This window comes from Solanum verrucosum, unplaced genomic scaffold (genome assembly GCF_900185275.1).
Source record: "Solanum verrucosum unplaced genomic scaffold, falcon-dt-bn FXZP01000103.1, whole genome shotgun sequence".
NCBI lineage: Eukaryota > Viridiplantae > Streptophyta > Magnoliopsida > Solanales > Solanaceae > Solanum > Solanum verrucosum.
The window spans coordinates 1,074,873-1,098,842 of record NW_026020048.1 but is presented as its reverse complement, the minus strand read 5'-3'; the positions used below and the strand labels follow the sequence as shown (position 1 = coordinate 1,098,842).

The 23,970-nt window shown below is 33.0% G+C and overlaps 3 protein-coding genes and 2 non-coding genes across 5 annotated transcripts; 3 read left to right on the top strand and 2 right to left on the bottom strand.

Annotated features, from left to right (window-relative positions):
• Window positions 1–3,919: 3,919 nt before the first annotated feature.
• LOC125822696 (probable hexosyltransferase MUCI70) lies at window positions 3,920–10,477 on the bottom strand. Its single transcript, XM_049502128.1, has 10 exons — window positions 10,107–10,477; window positions 9,757–9,984; window positions 8,916–9,161; window positions 8,581–8,791; window positions 8,158–8,267; window positions 7,869–8,068; window positions 5,884–5,987; window positions 5,084–5,271; window positions 4,753–4,952; window positions 3,920–4,366 (listed from the first exon to the last, which is right to left on the bottom strand). The coding sequence occupies exons 1-10, from the start codon at window positions 10,129–10,131 to the stop codon at window positions 4,160–4,162; spliced, it is 1,719 nt and encodes a 572-aa protein (XP_049358085.1). The 5' UTR covers window positions 10,132–10,477; the 3' UTR covers window positions 3,920–4,159.
• A 4,690-nt stretch (window positions 10,478–15,167) lies between these two features.
• Window positions 15,168–17,536, top strand: LOC125822691 (L-type lectin-domain containing receptor kinase VII.1). The gene is made up of 2 exons (XM_049502123.1): window positions 15,168–17,330; window positions 17,445–17,536. Exons 1-2 carry the CDS (start codon window positions 15,290–15,292, stop codon window positions 17,459–17,461), a joined length of 2,058 nt encoding a protein of 685 aa, XP_049358080.1. The 5' UTR covers window positions 15,168–15,289; the 3' UTR covers window positions 17,462–17,536.
• A 240-nt stretch (window positions 17,537–17,776) lies between these two features.
• TRNAG-GCC (transfer RNA glycine (anticodon GCC)) lies at window positions 17,777–17,847 on the top strand. Its single transcript has one exon. It is a non-coding gene; the product is annotated as a tRNA-Gly (tRNA).
• A 3,182-nt stretch (window positions 17,848–21,029) lies between these two features.
• Window positions 21,030–21,102, top strand: TRNAF-GAA (transfer RNA phenylalanine (anticodon GAA)). The gene has a single exon. It is a non-coding gene; the product is annotated as a tRNA-Phe (tRNA).
• Window positions 21,103–21,926: 824 nt separating this feature from the next.
• LOC125822723 (uncharacterized) lies at window positions 21,927–23,735 on the bottom strand. Its single transcript, XM_049502161.1, has 3 exons — window positions 23,477–23,735; window positions 22,726–22,951; window positions 21,927–22,368 (listed from the first exon to the last, which is right to left on the bottom strand). The coding sequence occupies exons 1-3, from the start codon at window positions 23,708–23,710 to the stop codon at window positions 21,929–21,931; spliced, it is 900 nt and encodes a 299-aa protein (XP_049358118.1). The 5' UTR covers window positions 23,711–23,735; the 3' UTR covers window positions 21,927–21,928.
• Between the last annotated feature and the right edge of the window lie 235 nt (window positions 23,736–23,970).

Below are 23,970 nucleotides of genomic sequence, written 5' to 3'. Positions count from 1 at the left end.
TTAAATTGTTTGACTCTCGAAAAATGTAAAGTGCCACATAAATTGAGACTGAGGAAATAATTGATTTTATTTGAAAATTTATTTTTGTCCGATGAGAATTTAAAATCAATTTCACGTTATGTTTCAAATTTAAAAAATAATTTATAGTTTGTTTTCTAGCTCACTTTTAAATAATAGTGTATTCAAATACTAAATACTAAGTAGGTGTTTGGCTATGCGATACCATATCACGATATGGTGTTGTGAGATGGAATCAACGTTTGGACATGCGATTTTACGCTGATTCCATCTCATGATTCCATATCATAAGAGGTGATACCATATTCTCCAAAAACCATGATATGGAATTATATGGTGATTCCATATCATGATTTGAGATATTTTAATATAATAATTGATCCATGAGTTTATATTTTGTTAAAACAACCCCACATTTATATCTACTAACCATTTGTTTCATATGTAAACAAAATTTATAATCACATCATGTACTTTTTAAAATTTATTATTCTCACCAATATAAAATTTTATTATTACTTTAAATTTGGTGAATATAAATGATAAAGTAGAAATTCATTTGGTGAATATAAATAAGAACGAAGGGAGTAATACTTTTTTGATTTTTCATAATAAAAAAAAAGTCTTAATCTTATGACTAAGCATAATATTGATAAAAGACAATTTTCATTGGCGGTGCCGCACTTTCTTAATCTTAGTATTCGCAAAATGTTCGTTCACATGACTGAAGAATACCAAGTCCAATGGATTGAGGACTTGGGAAAAATTTGATCAATTAGTTATTAATATTTAGTCAAGCGGACTAGTTATAATTTTTTTGATTAATTTTTTTTAGAAGTGTTTTTGACTCAAACTTGTGGTAACTTTTTAAAATTTCGTTATTCTATAATATTTAACTATTGATTTTTCTTGTAAATAGTTAGAAGTTAGTGATGTTTGTTAATTTTTATCTTAGTGTATTTAACTTCTAAGTTAATATTTACTCACTAATGTATGTTTTTTTTCTACTTTATAGGTTATTTGTAAGAGTAGTTGAGAGATATGAGCATATAAAGTACAATTTATGTTTATTTTTTATTATTAAATTAAAGTTAGATAAAACAATTACTTAAGTGGAGAACAAATAACTTTGTAATAATTTATTATGCGATTGTATAATTTTTTGTTTATTTGATAAAATTGAATAAACAATTGGGGCTATTTTAATAGTTTTACAACCTATGAGATTTTTATGTTTATGAGAAAATATACAACACAAAAATTTCATATCGCATATCCAAACAAACCTTCAATTTCATCTCATTATTCCATATCATGATACCATATCATAATTTCATATCATGATACCATATCGCATGGCCAAACGGGCCCTAAGTAGGCGTTTGGCCATGCGATACCATATCACGATATGTTATCGTGAGATGGAATCAGCGTTTGGACATGCGATTTTACTCTGATTCCATCTCATGATTTCATATCATGAGATGTGATTCCATATTCTCCAAAAACCATGATATGAAATTATATGGTAATGCCATATCATGATTTGAGATATTTTTAATACAAAAATTGATCCACAAGTTTATATTTATTAAAACAACCCCACATTTATATCTACTAACCATTTATTTCATATGTAAATAAAATTTATAATCACATCATTACTTTTTAAAATTTATTATTCTCACCAACATATAGTCACTTTAACTCACACCAACCGATTGTTAAAGTGATGAAATATTTATGGTCTATGAGCATGAAAATATAGTTGCGGATGATATTGACCAACAAATGGCTCAAAGTAACAATGTTGGTTCATTTTTTTGGTCACATGATCGAGAAATGCAAGTTCAACATGAGAAAATTGTCCGTATTATGTGGAAGGATTATATTAAAGACTAGTACACTATAATTTATGTTCATTTGTTTTTTCATTAAATTAAAGTTAGATGAAACAATTACTTAAGTGGAGAACAAATAGCTTTGTAATAATTTATTATGCGATTTTATAATTTTTTGTTTATTTGATAAGATTGAATAAACAATTGGGGCAATTTTAATAGTTTTACAACTTATGAGATTTTTATGTTTATGAGAAAATATACAACACAAAAATTACATATCGCATGTCCAAACAAAACTTCAATTAATTCATCTCATTATTCCATACCATGATACTATATTATGATTCTGTATCATAATACCATATCGCATGGCCAAACAGGCCCTTAATATTTATCATTGATCGCAATAACAACTTTTTTTCACTGGACACTTATAATACAGTTTAATACATGTTACAAATAACAATATATATGATACAAATTTTATTCATGAATAATACATTTATCACACACTTTAATACACTTATAAAGTATCAAACATATTTTATACCTTATAATACATTTATGTTACATATATATAATTTACTTTTAATATAGAACAAATTTTAAGTCATCCACAGCTACTTAAAGTTTTCCGCATAATTCACTTGAACACCTCAACTTAACCTTATATCTATTAAAAACCTCTATCAACCTAAATCTGAACCATTTGAACACTTTATTAACAATCAGCTAAAAGTAAAAAATATGTGTAACACACTCACGATAACGTGACAAATTGATGAATTAATGATGTACATATGGCATTTTTTATTTAAAATAATAATTAAAAATTTATAAAGAAAAGAAAGAAAACAAAGGGCATGTCTGCCCACCCTGCAAGCTGCAACCTCCTCTATTCAAACTGCTATCATCCACCCATTGTTGCCATTATCGATTGCTTAATTCATCGTTTTTCTTAATTCAACTAAAAATAAATGCAGTTACGTTTTTAAAGAAAAAAATGAAATAGGAAATTACATGTTCTTATTTAATTTCTTCATTTTTTATCATTTTTTCGTCTCAGATTCGAAAGAAAGTTGAAGAAAATTCAACCATTAATGATGGAATTGAACTGTTTGTGAAGAGATTTTTTAGTTTTAAATAAGGGATTCTGAAACTGTTTGTTTGAAATCAAACCATTCTTCAATTTCTTCATTTCTATTCCTTTTCTCTTTCATAATTAATGGTGGAATTAAGATTTTTTAGAAGAAATTATTCATTTTTAAAAAGAGATATAAAATTGTTTGATTTGCAGCTGAACGTATCTCCATTTTCTTCCTTTTTGTCTTGTTTTTGTTTTGGATGCCGAAGGAAATTCAATTCAAGAAGAAAAATTGATTTTTGAAAAAGACAATGGTGAGGAAGAAGGTGAAGTGGCTGAAGATAAGAGAGAAAGAGATGGATGAATGGTGGTAATGACAATGGCGGGTGCGGTGGTAATGACAGTGGCGGGTGCGGTGGAAATGGTGATGGTGTTGGAAGAAGCCATGGTCAAAGAAGAAAGAGATTAAAAAATAAATAATATATATATATATATATATATAGCTAATAATGTAAGTTCGCACGCCTGAATAGGAGTGTAATACACTTTCCATGCCATGTTCGTAAAAAGTGTTCAATAGATACTTATTTTAAATAAGTTACGTGTTCAATAGGTATAACTTATAGATAAGGTGTTTAAATGAATTATGCGGACAATTTTGAATGGTTGTCGATGACTTAAGCCTAAATAAAAAGATATTGCAAAAATATCCCCTGTTGTGCTCCTTACCGTCATCACCTTTTATATGATATTGAAAACACTTGATATTTTCGCCAAATCAAATGATTTAACCATGAAAGTCCCATGAGAACATAAATCACTAGCTTTTAGGCACAACAAATGTATTACTTGCAATGCACTACTTATCAGTAACAAAATTAAGACTCAAGTCACCATAAAAGTGAATTTCTTTTTTCTCAGTTCTAAGGATGGAAGCTTGCAATTTATGTTCAGTATATATGATGGGCTGTAATTTGATAACATTTTTAGACTCTCAACTATATACAACAAAAAATAATAAATTGGTCACCTCCTAAAAGAATCGACGGAAAATTTTAATACCGTCTTTTCTTGTAAACAAAAGCTACAAAACTCATCTTGCACAGTTCCTTCCCTAACCCCCCCCCCCCCCCCCCCCCCCCATAATCAATATCCTTGACTTCAGGGAAGGAAAGAATAAGAATTTGCCTAAATAAATATTATAACAAGTTAACTAACCCGGAATAACTTTTCTATGACGTCTGGATTTCCTTTCTCTCCCACGCTTCGTGGGTATCTTTTTGACTGGACTAGTAACAAAACTTGATGCTGAAACATTGGGCATAGTTTCATCAATTACAGGTGGTGGAGGATGAACAACCGCAATAGCACCAGGTGGAGGTGGGGGAGGCCAGCGCTCAAGAACGTCTCTATGATAACCCTACAGATAGTAGAAAATATGGCAGGAATTTAATCTACTATCATATTTTGATCAGTTAGTCAATCTATCATATAACGGAATTTCTGAAATAAGCATTGCCAGGGTTTCCTAATAAAGCACACATGAAGTAAGTCATCATTCCAGAAAGAAAGAGCGAAGCAGGGCATTTGAAGAACTAAAGGCCAGCTTTACAACAGAAAAACTTTAACAGATATGTGGACAAGCAATAGCAACTGCACAATCCATAGATATTTAGCAGTAATACTAACCAGGCACCCACGTTAACCTATTACAACTGTTTTGATGAATTCTGGTCTTTTGTTTTCAGATTCTATTAACGAGACTACAAATCAACTCAATCCAAAAGGTAAATACATAAAGCTCACCTGAATCACAAAGTTTCGCCGTTCACAGTCTAAGAACATATTCAAAGTCCAATTTGTCTTTTCCCTGATCTTGTCTCTCACAATGGCAAAGCTAATTTGATCTCTTGGAGTAAAGCGGTCCACTTCATTAAACCAAAGACAAGTAAAGAGATTGGAGATCGGAATATGCTCTTTTATAATTACACACCCCTCAGGAACATCTGCAAACATAATAAGTATGCTCAAGTGGCCTATCAAACAAAAAATGGCTAATTTTAAGAAGGGATCAGCGGGAGAGGAATTATTCATAAGAAGTAAAGAAAGACAATATACACAAGTATCACACACTAACCACTTGAGATAGGAAGTTTAGCTCTGGTATATGGAGTTAGACCTTCCTTTCTATAGAAGTCAACCTGGAAATCGATGGAAGCATTGTCAAACTTAGAAGCAGCCTTATTTGCCTCTGCTTCTACAAACACATCAAAGCGCCTGTAGTGTCTTGATATTGCAAAGCTTGCATTTTTTCTCCATAAGAATCTGACATAGAAATGAGATAATTCAACTAAGCAAGTTGTGTTGAACACAGAGGGAGATCTGAATCAGAAAGCTAGGATTCGATAATTGCAGAGTTCAATAACCATTTATCAGAAGTACATTGACCTTCAAAGCAAGATACTTTTTTCTGATAACAAAGCCTAATCGGGGCTCTCACATGTTTATTTTTACACTTAAGTCAGGTAGCATTGAGCAGTATGACTTCTCTATCTCTGTAAGGTGTCAAACATATAAAAAGCCTTGTTGAAAAGTTGCAAAATATTTTGGACTATCACGCCAAAATCATGAGCATATCTTATACTAAGCATAAGTGGCATGCCACAGTAAGTCAATTCGAAGAGGTGATTGAATTTAGGGCAATCTCCCATGATGTACACTTAGCAAACAACTATTGTCTCCTATATTTCCGGGTTGATTAAAGATGTGCAAGATACTATGTATGAGAGCCACCCAGCCCCTAATTCTATAGTTCTCAAGGGCAAACCTGGTGTCTTTCGTCAGGACATGAAATTAAACCCATAGGAGACCATATGGTAGCTAAGCTTGAGAATTTCTTATGTACATATGAAAATGTGGGTTGAGCTTTAGATATACCTTTCAAGTATTTGATATGGATCCACAACAAGCTCAAGTTTTGCATCAACCCATAGAGAATAACGGGCATTCGGGAAAAGCCTGTGCAGCAAAAGCTTTGGGACCTGCAACGGTAACAAATTGTCACTTACACAAAATCTATCTACAATACTCCTTAATAAAGGAGAAGCACTCGCCTAACCATGCAACAATTCGGCTATCAACTGGTAAGCAGCTTTCTCAAACCACTCAGTTGATACTTAATAGTGTCAGAAGCATACACACAAATACCAAGTGGATCAGAAGGCTAACAGAAATAGAAATATAACAAGAAGGAAAGCAAAATATAAAAGAAAAAAGCATATGTGTGTCACCCTAAATCCTAATCCAATTAGAAAAGCACAAACCTTCCTACATGAAGTCACTAAACATATGCAATAGGGAAGAGAAGTTTCCCATCAAAAAAAGATTTATTATAACGAACTTATGGGAATCATGAAACGTAAGTAAATCTCAACAGCAACTCTGTTTTTTGGGAAAATATCCGGTTCCTGCTAGACTTCCATAAGAAGTATTAATGTTTCTAATGGCACCACCAGAGGTAAAAAAGCTAATAATACAGACTTCTCTTTAGGGGGGGAGTGGATATAAGGAATTTATATAGCCAATTCAGCTAATTTTGGAATTAGGGCATAGTTGATTAATTAACTGAAAGGCGTCTCTTTCCCTATTCTTTGAGTTCGAAAATTCCAGGAAGCAAATAATAGAAAATACAAAGACTGGGCAAAACTTGCTATTTTTTTAAATCAGGCAATTGTATTTCATTCATTAACATGGCCACAAATCTGGCTGTATACGGGGCAAAACTTGCTGCTAGTTCAAATAATGATAGGAGACCATTCCATGAAGTCAAATTGCTAAAGGAAACCATCCAGAAATTATTGTCTAGTCTCTTTGTGTGGATAAAAACTATTCATGTAAAGTGACAGCTAAAGCCAAAAGACTACTCGCGTCTCAAAGATGTAACTAACTCCAAAGGAAGAGAATGTAAGATGGTTGTGCATCAAACAAGAAAATTTCCACCAAATCTTGGAGCATTTTTCAAACTAGCTTATTAAGAAAACAACCAAAAGTAATGCACTTATGGTAGCTCTCAGCCTTCTGATTTTTTAAAAGAGAGAGAGAATTCACTGTACTGGTGGGAGGTAGCAATACCCGGTGGAATATTCGAGGTGCGTGCAAGTTGGCCCTGACACTATCGTAATTTTAAAAAAATCCAGCAGCTCCTTTCAAGAATTCGCTCTTAGAATAGAGATAATAGTATGTTTCATTTGTAGACTTCAAGTTACACAACAACAACTACTACTACACCTCAATTCCAAGCTAGTTGGGTTTGACTGTACAAGTAAAATATTCAAGTCCCAATCAGATTCAAGTTTGAGCAAGGATCCAAACTATAAATAGAAAACAAGTTCACTTGCCATGTAAATTTTTTCATAATTCGTGAAAAAATCAATAGGCTTCTTGTCAATTATGAATATGCAGTTCTGGTTGCTAAACCTTAGCTGCAGTTATCCAGAGCCTGCCATTCATTGAGATTTTGATCAATTTAAACACATTCCCATAAAATCTCTCTCTCGTTGCATTCATTTTCTTCAAAACATTTAATGGAAATGAAACATAACGGCTACCTTATATTGCTTGAAAAGCAACTTCTGGGGAATAAGGATTCATAAACAACTACATAGATCTGGGAATTATTATATTTAAAAAGTAGAATTAGTGAGAAAAAAAAATGCAGAAACCACCAAATATCCCTTTAAGTTATTCATGTTTTACTCTTGCATCAACTTCACAAAAATCCTTTCGAAAGCATCAATGCTCTCTCATATACATAAGCATGAAAAGTAGTAAGAACCCTCATAAATAGCCATTGTTTCTACTGATTATGTCTGCAAAATTCAATATTATTCAATATTGGCAATGTACAACTGGGCGGTGGTTACCTTTCCATTTCGTCGTGGATCATCATAAGGCAGATTATGAACAACAGCGATTCTCCATAAACCAATTCTCATGCTACTATCCAGTTCACTTGAATTTCTCAGGAAGTTTTCTGTTTCTTCATCCACAAACATGTAGAAGCAGACATTCCCTTTAGCATATTCACTTATATTTTGTGGTTGCCGAATCAAATCAAAAGCACCTGGTCACAAATGGAATTGTTATTGTTACAACAACAGTCAGCAGGCTCAGCGACTCAATGTGACTTTACAAGAATAGAAAGATCAATACCAAATATTGATGATGCCACAACAACACCTCGACAAGATTCCATCACAAGAAGGTTAGAATCATCAATGTCAAAACCTGTCTGATGCCCTGGCCTGGCTCCCCTGAAAAATCTGTCACAAGGATGTGCAGAAGAATAGAGCAAAACAAACTCAGGAATGTGGCAAACTATGCCACAATGTAAACGATCATCATTAATATCTAAAATGCGAAGTTACAAATTGCAACCATTATTAAAAAAATAAAAAACCTGTGACTGAAAGATTTATAATATTTTCGAACAGATAAAAGATCATAGCTGCTTCTTGTGTTATTAGAATTGCCAAAGTACAAACAAAAGGAAAAATATTTAGAGATGATCCAGTGCACACTCCTGGACTCTATTTTCTAAATAAATTGCCAACGTGGAAAAAGAAAAAGGCATACCCGCAGTGCACACTCATGGACTCTCTTACATCATATGAATCATTCCTCTGCATCAGTGAAGGATATCCACCAAATTCTGAACCTCCAAACTCAGATTTACTCAAATTTTCCTCATGGATGTAAGTTAAACTGCTAACTCCGGGAGAAAAGGAAGGTGCATCTGGCATTAATGCAATAGCTTGTTCGACAGGAAGATAGCATACTGGACATGCTGAAAGTACCGAAAGCATGAAAATAATTGGCTTATGAACTTTTAAAAATCTTTTATTTCTCCACCCCAAACAATACATCAAACGAAAACACATTTAAGAGTACCATGTCATGAACAAACTTACGTCTTGGTCCAGTTCTCTTCTTATCTGCTGGGGGCGGTGGCAATGTGAAGCCTTCACATGAATTCCCAGGAGGAAGAGTATATCCTTTAAAATATGCAAGAGGTGGAGGTGGAGGTGGAGGAGATTCAATTGATGCAATTTTTCCAACATCATTTTTCTCTATCGAATCGATATGCCTAATCTGTCCAGTATCTGGAGGAAACACCCCACTATTCATGGACATGATAAGTTCCTGTGTATCTTCACCTGATACCAAGTTGAAATTGCTCAGCTCATGAGAGGCAAAAGTAAAGACTAATGGAGGGCATCTCTATGTGCTAGTTCCTAGATATGGATATGGAACTGCCAGATCAAAGACCATTTCCTTAGCCATGAGGCAGAAGAACAAGATTGGACAATGGAAGAGAATCCAGTGTAAACTAAACATAATCAGGAAATCTCCTAATCAAGTAAAGACCTAAGAAAAAGCATACAATCAAAATGTCATCACATGCAAAGCTTTCCGGTTGTTGATATAATAAACACTATAACATCAACTGTATAGAGACAGTAATCATTTTTTAAAAATCCCACAGAAATTATGGCATTACGAGTAAAATAGACAGTAAATGGGATTGGCAATGCCATATTATTACTTATAACCAAAATGTGCCACATTAATATCTCCAAGTGTGCATGAACACCTGAAGCTCAGATTCCAGTCAGCATTAAAATCAAGACAGAATTCTGTACCAGCTATGTAAAGTGATAGTGCTCCAATATGCTGATTGGAGAGACAACATCCAACAATAGGACTAATTCAGATATATGCTAGGCAATGGGCCAAGATTAGAGATCAAACCTTTGCCAACATACAAGACCCACAAAAACACTGCGGCCGACACAACACATAATAACATCATCCCAATCTTCTTTCTAGGTGCAAATTTGCAGATCCAAAGAAACAATCCTTCTTTCTCCTTGAACATTTTTGGGGGCTTTCGTGGTGGAACAGGGGGTGACGTCTGGAAAGGAGAGCCACCGTTCTGGAATTGCTGTTGTTGCAATGATCCATAACTCCCTGAAGAACCCTTCCTTGCGGAGGACGAATCAAGGCCTGAAGTTGGTTCGTCGAGCAAGAGGAGAGAAGGATCAACAAGGATTTCATACCCTATGCTAGTTCTTTTTCTCTCTCCCCCAGATATGAAAAACGAAGACCCAATGACGCTATAGTCATTGTTGTCCTCTCAACCCTTTAACTTCACCTCTCATCTCTGATCCACATCCAACTGTTAAATCTTCTTATAAAGTCTGGATCTTTAGACTAAATTTATCTTTTTTTGGCACAAAATAATGGAAAAAATACACTAAAATCACCAAGAAAAACGAGACCCAATTCACCAAATGATCTCAATAATCAAAACCAATCCTCAATTTACTATATTTCGATCGAATAATGACACCCCACTTCGCCAAAATCACTGCAGCAGTGTCCTACAATGTGAGAATGCAACAAGAGAGTTTTTGAGTTTTTTTTTCACAGCAACTAGTTAGCTTCTTCTTTTCTCACACATAATACTTATCTCGAAGCTAAACAACAAGCACAGAAACCCAGCAATACTTCCAAGAGAACACAGTATTAACATAACCAATCAAAACTGGCACAAAAATTGAAAAATATAACAAAAGATGGAGAAATAAATGTCGCTAAATTTGAGATTTGTGGGGGGTGGGAAAAAAAACTAGCACTAACTTCTAGGGTTTTGTGGGACAATCAAATCTGAGATCACACAGTTCAGGATCAGGAGTCTAATCAACAATTTAGGAGATTATTTTTCCAATTTAATGTAGGATATACCTGCGAAATTTCCTATATTCAAGAAATGAATTAAACGAAAATTAGCAACGATGCAATGAGGAATTAATTTATTTTAAGGAATAAAACAAAATAATAATATGTTTCTTACATATTACTTAGTAATTCAAAGAAAACACAAAATTGTAGGAATTTTGTTTAACTTTTACTTTGTAATTAAGTTTTTTGCTTTGTAGGAGACCTAATCCCTGTTACCAGGTATATGTGCTCTTTATTTTTACTGGGTTTGATGGTAATGATAATCTTTTACCGTTATTACCAAAAAAAATAATATGTTTCTTACAATCAAAAAAGATTATTGAAGGTATCGTGGTCTATGTGGGCTACACCAACTTAATTAGGGGACATTTTAGTTTGTTAATAAGAATTAACACACTCTAAAATTATACTTATCTATTTTCATCCCACTGTGGTTTACTTCAACTTCAGTTAGAATTTCTGGAGATTACTCTAGCTTATGCATGTATAAAGAATATTATATTCATTTAAAGAAACCTCTCGAATATTTGAGATTCATTAAATGTTCATAAAGATCAATGGAGATCAAATAAATCTCAAAGAGATCAATATAGAAATATGCCACTATAGCCTAGAAACAAAATTATATTTATGGTGATTTATTTTTCATATATTTTAAATTTGTTACAAACAATGAGCATATGCATGTGAGCATGTCTTTGATAACATGATAAAGAAATGAATTTTAAGTGTGACTCAACTTCGAAAGCATTTTTCGATTCCACGATGTTTTGTGAATGTGGTGATTTATGTTATCAAATAAATAGTATATCATAAATAAACAATTAAATTTGTCTTTAAAATTATTTTTATTTTTTTGCAATTTACCTTATTTTATATTTATTTATATGGTTAATTAAATACAATCACATTTAACTATGGACTATTTCACCTTATTTTATCTCATTTTCCCAGTAAAAAAAAATATTCTAGAAATTATGAGCCAAAAAAAAAAAAAAAAGTCAGTCCCGTATCAAATGACAAAGATTTATATATTGGTAAGTTCTACTAGGCGTACTAAATAGTTGTATTAATGTTAACACACCATTATTCCTTGGCCTTATAAATGGTGGTAGCCTAATATTTCCTACAATATGGTAGCATCTTACCTAGAGAACTTATGATAATTATCACTTAGGTCTTATTTGTTTCTACTTACTAAACAAAAGTCTATATCTGAATGGGTTAGATTTTAAATTCTTAAATTATTTGTTCATAACCTCATAGGTTTGAGCACTTAATTTGATCTAAGTAGATTTTAATTATCAAGATTTTGAATGAAATTAGTAAAAGCCCGTATTTTATATAGATAACTTTCATCAATAATTTATCTACAATTGTCAACTACAATCACTAACCACTTCTTTTATCAGCATTATCATTATTGTTGTCAATCCCCCGTAGATCATTACTATCAATCACAGTTGTCATCATAACCATCACTATTGTCAACCACTATTGTCAGTCGATAAACTATCTTCGTTATTGTATTAAATTATATCCGTGGCTACGATCATCACCATTGTCGTTGTTGTCATTGTCACCTCTATCAGCACTATATTAGCCACTAACCCATTACATGATAATTTGTGTATCTTGTTTGTAAATTTGATAAATAAATTTTTTTTATAAGTCTATAATGTGATTCTTCAACACCTTTGTATATATATATATATATATATAGAATTGACTGTTTGAAGTGTGGATAATATAAAATGAAAAAACTAATATTGAAATTATTCAATTGAAATGAGGATATCTTTGATAATATGATAAAAGAAATAGATTTTGAGTCAATTCAATTCTATAAGTGTTTCTTTGTTCCATGATGTTATATGTACACACATCAGCCAACGCGAAATTCTCTTTCCCTAATTGTTTGAACTAATAAAAGATAATTTGATAGTTATATAAAATTACAAACATGAATAACTTATGCTGTAATTAAAAGTAAAATTATATATCAATAACTTATTTTTAAATATTTTTATATTCTCCGCAAATTAATAGAAAAAACAAATTTCTTATGGTACATAAAATCCAACTTAATAATTTAATTTTGCAAATTTCTTTCTACGCAAGTCGCAAAAATATCTTTATTTGCCAATTTAGAGGGGGTCTTTAAATGAAAGATTTCAAATGTCAACTATTGGAAAATTATAGTATAAAAATACCACATTTAATGGACGTTGAAAGAGCAACAAAAGTCAAATTATGAGCATCTAAAAGATAAAGGATAGATGTATGTTCCATTTACTTTTCATACTTGCATAGGTATGTTATCTTCGGAGCTAGCCTTCAAAGGCAGGCAGAAATTCACTCGGATACGTACCTTCTCTTTTTAGCAAAAAAAAGAATCACTTTTTTGTCTTACGAAAAAAATTTCATTTGATTTTTTCTGAAATTTTGGAAAAAAGCCGCTTCCATTTTCTCCAGTAGAGGAAGGTTCTCTCTTTCTTCTCTCGAGGAACATACTTGATAGAAATTTTTGATTCCTCTTCAATGATCTGAAATTTGTTAAAATTTTAATTTAATGACTACAATAATAACTTTAAATTATAATAATTGAGTCTAAATTTCTTATTTTTTTTATATATAAATAATTTATTAATATAAATATTTTATTTGAACAAATTTACTCACAAATTTAATCAAACTCGCATGCGTACTACTACCTCGACCTTTGACTATCAAATGCCAAAGGCTATAAATTTCAATGGCATTCATCAGGGTGACATTTCAAAAGCATCACTTCCTTTTTCCTGTTTCATTTTCTTAATATTAGTTTGACTGAAAAGCTTATAATATTGTAAAATATCGATTATTTCCCAAAGCTTATCCTATTAGCCATTTACATTTATTATATCGAGTAGTATACAACATTTGGATGTACTATTACGTACGGATAAGCAAAATGCCAAATATTTGCCCTAAATATATTACATTAATCACTGTCCCATGCATTTTTTCTTCTTCTTCATTCATTTCTTGTTTGACAATGTCTTTGGCTAAACGAAATTCAACATGTCATTAACTATCTACATACCCAAATTGTCATCAATCGAGGTGGTGTAACGATGACGTTGTTTTTCTTTTAATCAAAGAATTCGATTTTAAGTCTTGAATATGAAAAATATTTTAATTAGAAGATCTGTCTCAAATAAGCCTTGCGTGATGTAAACACAAATTAATCAAATTTTAATACGAATAATAATATCGAATAAAAAAAAAAACAATCTACGTACCTGAGAATTGTGAAATATTGGAATTGATAAATTCTAAAGATGTGTACGACAGTTGGAATAATTCATAGACAGTTGACTTTAATGTTTAGCCCTAAAATTATTTAGCCTCAACAACAATTGTTAGCAATTTTTCCATTAGATTTTATAATCCTAAATTTACAATTATGATGCCGACAAAGATAATTAAATAAGTCTAAGCGTTGAATTTTAAATGTCACAAATTTATAGGATAAAATGAGGAACTTACGTAGATTCCACTAATTTAGAAATTGAGTAATTATTTAGATATATTCTAGTTTGTAAATTACATATTTTACTATATTTTTATGCGTTTAAATACGTTCAGATGCGTTCAGATTCATGTATCTGAGGATACAATGGGTCAAATTTGGTATAGATATATTGTATCTAAGTGAATTCTCATGTAACTGAGATACATAACAAATCTCGCTCTCATCTGGCTGGCCACTAATCACATCATATGCAGATTTATGTATTCGTATATATCTGGAATACATACAAATCTCACTCGCCTCCCTCTTCAACCTCGTCCGCCTCTCTCCCTTTTTTTTAGTGTATCTGGTAGCAAAAATACATGTATCTAAATGTATATTTTTCATATATATGGTATGAAACTCTTAATTAATTGTAAGATACGTAATATTTGAAAAATATAGATAATAATAAATATGGTAATGAAATATACGTAATTCTATAGTTTTTTCCTAAAATATATCATCTGCACCTTTATTTCTCCAATTCCAATTTCAGAAATAATATATACACGTTTGATTCAATTTCCTTTTTTTTAAAATCAAAATTATTATAACTTTTGACTAATACTTTTAAAAATCAAATTAATATGAAAAAAGACATAATATCTTTGATTTATTATACCTTTATTTACCTTCCCCCAAAAAAACATAAAGAGTCAAACTTTATGCCTCAGGACTTTTCTTCAAGCTGGCAGCGGCCGCCAGGTTTCTCTTCATCTTCACATTTGCAGCCTAAGTTTTTTTTGTTTGGTCAGATTAAGGAGATTGCTAAGTATTCTTTGTTTTCAAGATTGCGATTTCGAGTCATTAATAACTTAATTACCCTTCTGCTAGTATTTTCCAAATTGGGAATTTCTTTTTTTGACCAAGTATGTTTTGTCAAATATACTTGGTGACTACTGAAATAGAATGATATTTCCCCATTTTCTCTGCTTCCCATAATTCTTTATCCATGTGAATTAGCTCTGCTTCTTTCTTAGAATGAACCAATATTATCCAAAATTTCTTCTTTCTTACCTGTTATTAACCCTATTTTCTTGTAATCAATCAGTTGCAGAAACTGATTTTGTCTTCAATGGCTTTAAACAATCAGATGTGTTAACTTTTGGGAATGTTACAATTGAATCTAGAATTCTTACTCTTTCAAATGACTCAACTTTTTCAATTGGCAGAGCTCTGTACCCTTCAAAGATTGTCACAAAAGAAGCCAATTCATCTAAAGTTCTTCCCTTTTCAACATCTTTCATTTTTGCAATGGCTCCTTACAGAGACAGGCTACCAGGACATGGTATAGTTTTCTTGTTTGTGCCACACACAGGTATTGATGGTACTACTTCTGCACAGAATTTAGGTTTCTTGAATTTTACAAATAATGGGAATCCTGATAATCATGTTTTTGGGGTTGAGTTTGATGTTTTCAAGAATCAAGAATTCAATGATATAAATGAAAACCATGTTGGAATTGATGTTAATTCTCTTGCATCAGAGTTTGCTCATGAAGCAGGATATTGGCCTGATGAGAAAAATAAGTATAATAGTGATGGTAGCCTAAATGAGGAGTCTTTAGAGACTTTAAAGTTGAATAATGGAAGAAATTATCAAGTTTGGATTGATTATGCTGATTTCAACATTAGTGTAACTATGGCACCAGTTGGTATGAAAAGGCCTAAGCAGCCTTTGTTGGATTTTCACCTAAATCTTTCCCAGGTTTTTGAGGAAGAGATGTATGTGGGGTTTACAGCAGCCACTGGAGAACTTGCTCAAAGTCACAAGATTTTATCTTGGAGTTTTAGTAACTCGAATTTTTCGATAGGTGATGGTTTGATCACACAAGGGCTGCCTTCATTTGAGCTTCCTGAAGATCCAGTTTATCGATCGAAGGGATTCATTGCAGGTATGACAGTGTTAGTCTTGTTTCTTGTTGTGGTCATTGCTGTAGCTTCATGGTTTTTGATTAAGAGAAATAGGAGAATGAAAAAGGAAAGAGAGGATATGGAAGATTGGGAATTGGAATATTGGCCACATAGGATTACTTATCAAGAAATTGATGCTGCAACAAAGGGTTTTGCTGATGAAAATGTGATTGGAATTGGAGGTAATGGGAAGGTTTATAAAGGGGTTTTGGCTGGGGGTTCAGAGGTTGCAGTAAAGCGAATTTCTCACCAAAACAGTGAAGGGGCAAGGCAATTCTTGGCTGAGATTTCGAGTCTTGGTAGGCTAAAGCAAAGAAATTTGGTGTCATTAAGAGGGTGGTGCAAGAAAGATAGAGGCAGCATGATTGTGGTTTATGATTATATGGAAAATGGGAGCTTGGATAAAAGGCTGTTTGAATCTAATGAGAGAAACATGCTGAGTTTTGAAGACAGAATTAGGATTTTGAAAGACGTGGCATCAGGGGTTCTATACTTGCATGAGGGATGGGAATCAAAAGTGTTGCATAGGGACATTAAGGCTAGCAATGTTTTACTTGACAGGGACATGAATGCAAGGCTAGGTGATTTTGGTCTAGCTAGAATGCATGATCATAGTCAAGTGGCTAGCACGACTCGAGTTGTTGGCACGGTGGGATACTTGGCGCCAGAGTTTGCCAAGACTGGCCGTGCCTCCACACAAACCGATGTATTTGGATATGGAGTGCTAATTATGGAGGTGATGTGTGGAAGGAGGCCTATAGAGGAGGAAGGCAAGCCACCTTTAGTGGATTGGCTGTGGGAATTAATGAGACGAGGCGAATTGATTAACGCCTTTGATAGTCGATTAAGGACTAATCAAGATTTCAATGAAGAGGAAGCTTTAAGGGTGTTGCAATTAGGCATGATATGCGCGAGCCTAGACGCCAAAGCTAGGCCAAGCATGAGACAAGTGGTGAAATTCTTTGACAGGAATAGTGATATTGATGAATATGAAACTGAGGATATGGATGCTTACCTTCTAGAGAGTTTGAGATCTAATACCATGTTGTCCAATTTTTCCTTGAGTTTAAGCCATGGTTCACATCCAACATTTGAAGAAATTAGAGAAGGTTTGTCTTCTTCCATGTCAATTTCTTGGACAAATTCTCTGGTGGATGGTAGATGAGTTTAACATTTGGTTGGTTTATGTCCATCACTCTGATTTAACTTATGTTACCTTCCAGGGCCTAGCTTTGATTGAATTTGCATTTGGCAATGCTGCTTCATGTACAAATTTATATGATGGAGTAGGAAAAAGGATTTGGTTATGAGATATACATGTATTCATTTCTTTATTTGTACCTTGATACTAGTTGTAGTAGAAGAGTTTGTTCTCTTTTTTTGTTTTGTTTTTACTATAGAATTTGTTCTTTATCTTTTTCATTTTACACAAGATAAGTTGATAATGCATATATATGAAACTCATAGTATTATTGTTTTTACTTTTAAAATAAATAATATTCATTACAATGTTATTGTTGATATTAAGGAATATGATGGAGGAGGTATACATGAAGCACCAGTGGTCTAGTGGTAGAATAGTACCCTGCCACGGTACAGACCCGGGTTCGATTCCCGGCTGGTGCAATTTTTTATTTTATTTTATTTTTGGCAAAGCCAATTTGTTTTTAAAATAAATTTGGACAAGAAATGGGCTCGTAATTTGTATAGATGGAATAAGGTTGATCCGTTCAAAAGGGGAAAAAATGATATTAAAAAACAATCTTTGTGTTAATGTGATAAGTAATTGTATTTTGGTATGGTGCGTGATAATAACAAAAATGTTATAAAATTAGAATTTTGGTCTTGCATGTGGACATGGTGTATCTAAGATTGATTAATAAATGAGATATTTAATCACGAAGGAAATATTGACCGATATTATTTGTTGGTTTGAAAATTTGTTCATTTTTGGTGTCTTTCACATTCTTGACTATGAGAATAGGCAGATTATAGAGTGCAAAACTACTATTTTGCTCCATCGTTCCCTAGTTTTATTCTAATATTGAAACTTTCAAGTCAAATTGAGTGTTCATAAAAGTTAAGAGTGCGCATAAATCAATTTCCAACTTAATTATAACTTGGTATTTGGTAACAGCAACACAATAAAGACTTTAAATTTCAATGATTCTAAGAAGAAAACATGCTCATGTTATATGAGTATGTTTATTTATAATTAAGTAATCTGCTTAGACAATATGATCTTGAGTTAAGGAGAAAGTTCTGTGCTCATATCATATGATTTCTCATCTACATTTACAATTGGATTATACAAGATGGTGCTCATCTCTTTGTTGGACTTGCAAGAGATTTGATATTAAATTGAACTCGATGCAATGTTATAAAATCAAAATGGAAAAACAAAATGTGATGGAGCTACCTAATGCATAAATAATATATGTTGTAATAATGCTAGTTTTAGCTAGGATGTCAAATATTTAATTAAAAAAGCATAAATCTATACCTACCTCCTAACGATGAACTTAATGTTCTCGTTTAGATTGTCATATAATTGTATTGATAAGAGAATTTGACTTTAATATACTTTTTGCACCATATTAAATACTCTTGCTTGAAAAAAAATCAGTTGAATCATCAGGTGAAATAAAAGGAAAGAGTGTACCTGCGCAGCTGGATGATCGGGTGTAACAAATATTGTCGGCTTATACATCATCCAACAAAGCTCACGAATTTATCCCTTGGGGTGCGTTGAAGTTTTCTTCTCTTGAAACTCTTTTTCAACTTTATGGGTGTGTTTGGTATGAAGGAAAATGTTTTCCTGAAAAACAAGTTGATTTTTGACTTATTTTCTCATGTTTGGTTGGTAAGTAGAAAATATTTTCTGGAAAAGAGTTTTAGTGTTTGATTTATGAATGAAAATATTTTTTTTGGGGGCTGGGGGGGTCGTAGGGGGTGGGTGAAGGGAGGGGGGTCGAGGATAGGGGTGAAAAATTGAAATTTTGAAGTTGAAAATATTTTTAAAAAACAAACTTAAATTTTTTTGGGGGGAGGGGGCTGGTAGGGGGGTGGGTGGGGGCTGGTAGGGGGTGGGGTGGGGGGTCGAGGGTTGGAGTGAAAAAATAAAATTTTGAAGTTGAAAATACAGTTTAAAAACAAAATTAAATTTTTTTTTGGGCGGGGGGGGGGGGGGGGGGGGGGGACTGAGTAGGGGTGAAAAAAATGAAATTTTGAAATTGAAAATATTTTTGAAAAACAAACTTAAAATTATTTTTTGGGGGTGGGGGTGGGGGTGGGTGGGTGGGTGGGGGTGAAAAAATGAAATTTTGAAATTGAAAATATTTTTTAAAACCAAACTTGAAATTTTTTTTTTCTTTTTGGGGAGGGGAGTGGGGGGCTGGTAGGGGGTGGGTGGGTGGGGGATCTAGGGGTGAAAAAATGAAATTTTGAAATTGAAAATATTTTTTAAAAACAAACTTAAATTTTTTTTTTGGGGGGGGGGGGGGGATGGTGGGGGTAGGTGGGTAGGGGGGGTCAAGGGTAGGGTGAAAAAATGAAATTTTGAATTTGTAAATATTTTTTAAAAACAAACTCAATTTTTGTTTTGGGGGGGGGGGGGGGGGTGACCGGAGAGAGGGGTGGGTGATCGAGGATCGGGATGAAAAAATAAAAATTTGAAGTTGAAAATATTTTTTAAAAACAAACTTAAATTTTTTTCTTTTTGAAGGGGGTTGGGGGCTGATAGGGGGTTGATGGGGGGGGGGGGCGAGGGTAGTGGGTGGGGGTAAAAAAATAAAAAATTGAAATTAGAAATATCTTTTAAAAATAATTTATAATATTTTTTTGGGAGGGGGTGGGGTAGGGGTGAGGGTGGGGTAAAAAAATTGAATTTAAAATGAAGCTTTAAAATTTATTGTTTTGGGGGGGGGGGGGGGGGGTTGGGGGGTTTTAGAGTAGGGACAAAATAAATTGATTTTTTCAACAAAAATATAATTGTAATTTGAAGCTGGAAGAGAGTTTTGGAATTGAAAATATTTTTTAAAAACAAACTTAAATTATTTTTTTTGGGGGGGGGGGGCTGGTAGGGGGTGGGGGGTCGAGGGTATAAAATTTTGAAATTGAAAATACTTTTAAAAAAAAACTTAATTTTTTTTTTGGGGGTGGAGGGTGGGGGGCTGGGTAGGAAGGGGTGGCGGGGGGGGGGGATCAAGGGTAGGGTGAAAAAATGAAATTTTGAAGTTGAAAATATTTTTTAAAAATAAATTTAAATTTTTTTTTTTGGGGGGTAGGGGTGGGGTGGGTGGGGGTTGGGTAGGAGGTGCGTGAGGGGGGTCAAGGTAGGGTGAAAAAATGAAATTTTGAAATTGAAAATATTTTTTTAAAATAAATTTAAATTTTTTTTTTTTTTTGGGGGGGGGGGGGGAGGGGTTGGTTGGGGGGCTGATTTGAGGATAGGGACAAAATAAATTGATTTTTTCAACAAAAAAGTAATTGTAATTTGAAGTTGGAAGAAAGTTTAGGAAAATGTTTTCCTTAAGTTTTCAAGGAAAGTCATTTTCCTTAAATTTGAGAAAAATAAGTTGATTTGGAAAACATTTTCCAAAACATTTAACCCAACCAAACATGAGAAAATTAAAAAACATTTTCCGGAAAATGTTTTCCTTCATACCAAACACACCCTATATCTCTTAGAAACCTGTTTTTGAAATGTTCAATGGTATCGTGAAACAGACTAGGTGTAACACCAATTTTTTTCACTTATATTATATATATATATATATATACTTTACTGTACAAGTTTTAAACATATAGCGGGGATAGCTCAGTTGGGAGATCGTCAGACTGAAGATCTGAAGGTCACGTGTTCGATCCACGTTCACCGCATTTCTCATTTTTTTGTACATTTTAACTGTAGTCAACTCAACCACTTTCACAAGTTATTACAAATTACATAAATCTTACTCTAAGCTCACACTACTTGAGAAGCCTAAATAAGAAAATTAAACTACAAAAATGGAACACTCCAACAGTTTACATCAGTCGAGCCTATGAATTTGCGAAGCTTACACTACTTGAGAAGCCTAAATAAGAAAATTAAACTACAAAAATGGAACACTCCAACAGTTTACATCAGTCGAGCCTGTGAATTCGGGAAGCTCACACTACTTGAGAAGCCTAAATAAGAAAATCAAACTACAAAAATGGAACACTCCAACAGTTTACATCAGTCGAGCCTGTGATCTCTTCGTTCATAGTTTTTTTGATTTTCCACCCGATGTTCGATACTCACATTGAAACCCGATTAAATTCAAATTCGCAAAGCTCACACTACTTGAGAAGCCTAAATAAGAAAATTAAACTACAAAAATGGAACACTCCAACAGTTTACATCAGTCGAGCCTGTGAATTCGGGAAGCTCACACTACTTGAGAAGCCTAAATAAGAAAATTAAACTACAAAAATGGAACACTCATCAGTCGAGCCTGTGATCTCTTTGTTCATAGTTTTTTTTATTCTTCACCCGGTGTTCGATACTCACATTGAAGCCCGATTAAATTCAAATTCGCGCCGGAAAGTCCCACATTGTGATAAAGCGCTCCCTAACAAAGGTGACTCCGTACCAAGGGGGCTCGAACCCGAGACCTCTTGATTAAGGATGAAGGAGTACTTACCACTCCACCACAAACCCTTGTGGTTCTTCGTTCATAGTTTACACCACTTCAACTGCAGTACGACATAAACTGGGAAAATTTTCCAGTAAATCAACAGTAAGCATCGATGCCTTGGGCCGCGACAATCGATTCGAATAACAATATTCTTCAGCTGACAATGGAGATTTAGAAGTACTACTCATACGTTCAGATATTTTAAGCCACTTAGCTTCCATGTATTTTTGTTTCCTCCATGGCGCAATATGCATTTTCTTCTCCTTCATACACTTTTTAGCAGCATTGCATAAAATCTTTATTACTGATAATAATCTCTCTATTTTCCCAACAAACACTTCTGGCAGGCATTTCACCAGTCGATTGTATTCTTCGCTTGCTTTCACTAATTCAAACTCCCCTCGAAAATTTAATTCGATAATTATCCTCACTTCTCCTTTTTTAGGGCTCGAATTGTCTACCACGTCTATAAATGAATGTTCACCTGTTACATTGGTATAACAACATTAATGTTACATTTTTTTTAAAAAAAAAAAGATATATATACTTCAGTATAAAAATACAAAATTCAAATGAAAATTAGTCACTAATGGTAGGTAAAAATTGTTTAATTTGGTTTGATAAGGATAACGTGGTAGATGTATATTTTATTATATCTATATATATTTTAAAAAAAGGTCTTCACTTGTCATATATAATTATATTAAGTTAGGCCTAAACTAAAGTTGTCATGATGTATATTTTTTTTAAAAATAAATAGAGATATTCATGTCCTTTTAATTACTTACTTTTTCTTTACAAAACTTGTATGTGACTAATTATAATATTGTAAAGTAATTACCTGAGGGAATATCTGGTGAGCTCCTCCACTTTGACTTGCAAATTGCTGAGTTGAAACCAGCATTTTGTAGGCTAGTGCACACCTCCTTCATGAGACAATTTGGACAACTAGTAGTAATAATATTGTTGACCATTTCACAGCTGCAATTTTTTGATGCTTCTTTTAAGGTTTGTTTAGTAATACTTCGGATCTGTGATTCTAATGTTGTCGTCCGGCATAATACTGACTGTAATTAATTAAAATATGAGTAATTAGTAATGAATAAAGAAGAAAATTAAGGCTATGAGAGCTAAATTGGGAAATAAAAAATTAGACCCTTTTAATTAAGACTATAGCTTAATTATATACACATTTATCCCTTTTCGATTTATTGAAGTCTATAAAATTCAACTATCCTAATTAAGAAAATATAGGTTTTTAAATTTCTAACAAGTTCCTTATTCTTGATTATTTTTTTAAAAAAATTATGAAATTAGAAATCTTTTTAATTAACTTTTCTAGAATTCTCACCATATCGATATTTGGAAAATCTTTCCTTAAAAACATATAAGAAATAAATTATGGTCAAGACCATGTGAAGCGTGGACAATATAATATGATGAGTGTAATATCAAGTTAATTAATAAGAATTGAGATGTGATAAGATTAGCGCTCTAATACGAATCTTAAAATTTAGTTTATGAAGTGAATATTGTCAAGATTATATAACGGAAGTTGAAAATTATAATTTTGACCTTAAAAGAGTACTTACTTGTAAAAGCTGATGTTGAGTTTCCCAGAATTTATTATCTTCAAAATTTTCTTTCTCTTCATCTTCAACATAAACATCATCAATAACACTTTCTACTGACGAACCCTCCTCGTCAAGAAAACTAAAAATAGTGTCAGAAATATTAATAGCATGGTCACCGGAAAATTCACTTTCCCGGTTATGACACGTCAAAATCCGGTGACTTAGAGGTCTCTTAGCTGTTACTCCGACCATTATTCCCTCTAAATTCTTAAAATGGAATAAAAAAAAAAGCTCTCTTATAATATTTGTGTTTCTGGATTTATAGCGTAATTAGTATTAGTATATCGCGATCATGCCACTAGAGTAGGACCCACAAGTCTGACGTGGCCAGAGGAAGGTTCATGAACGTGAGTAGTGGAGCCCATATATATGTTAAATTAGTTCTTAGACCTAACTCACACCCCAAAAGCTAGCTCAAAAGGAGGAGGATTGCCCAAGCCTTATAAGGAGTC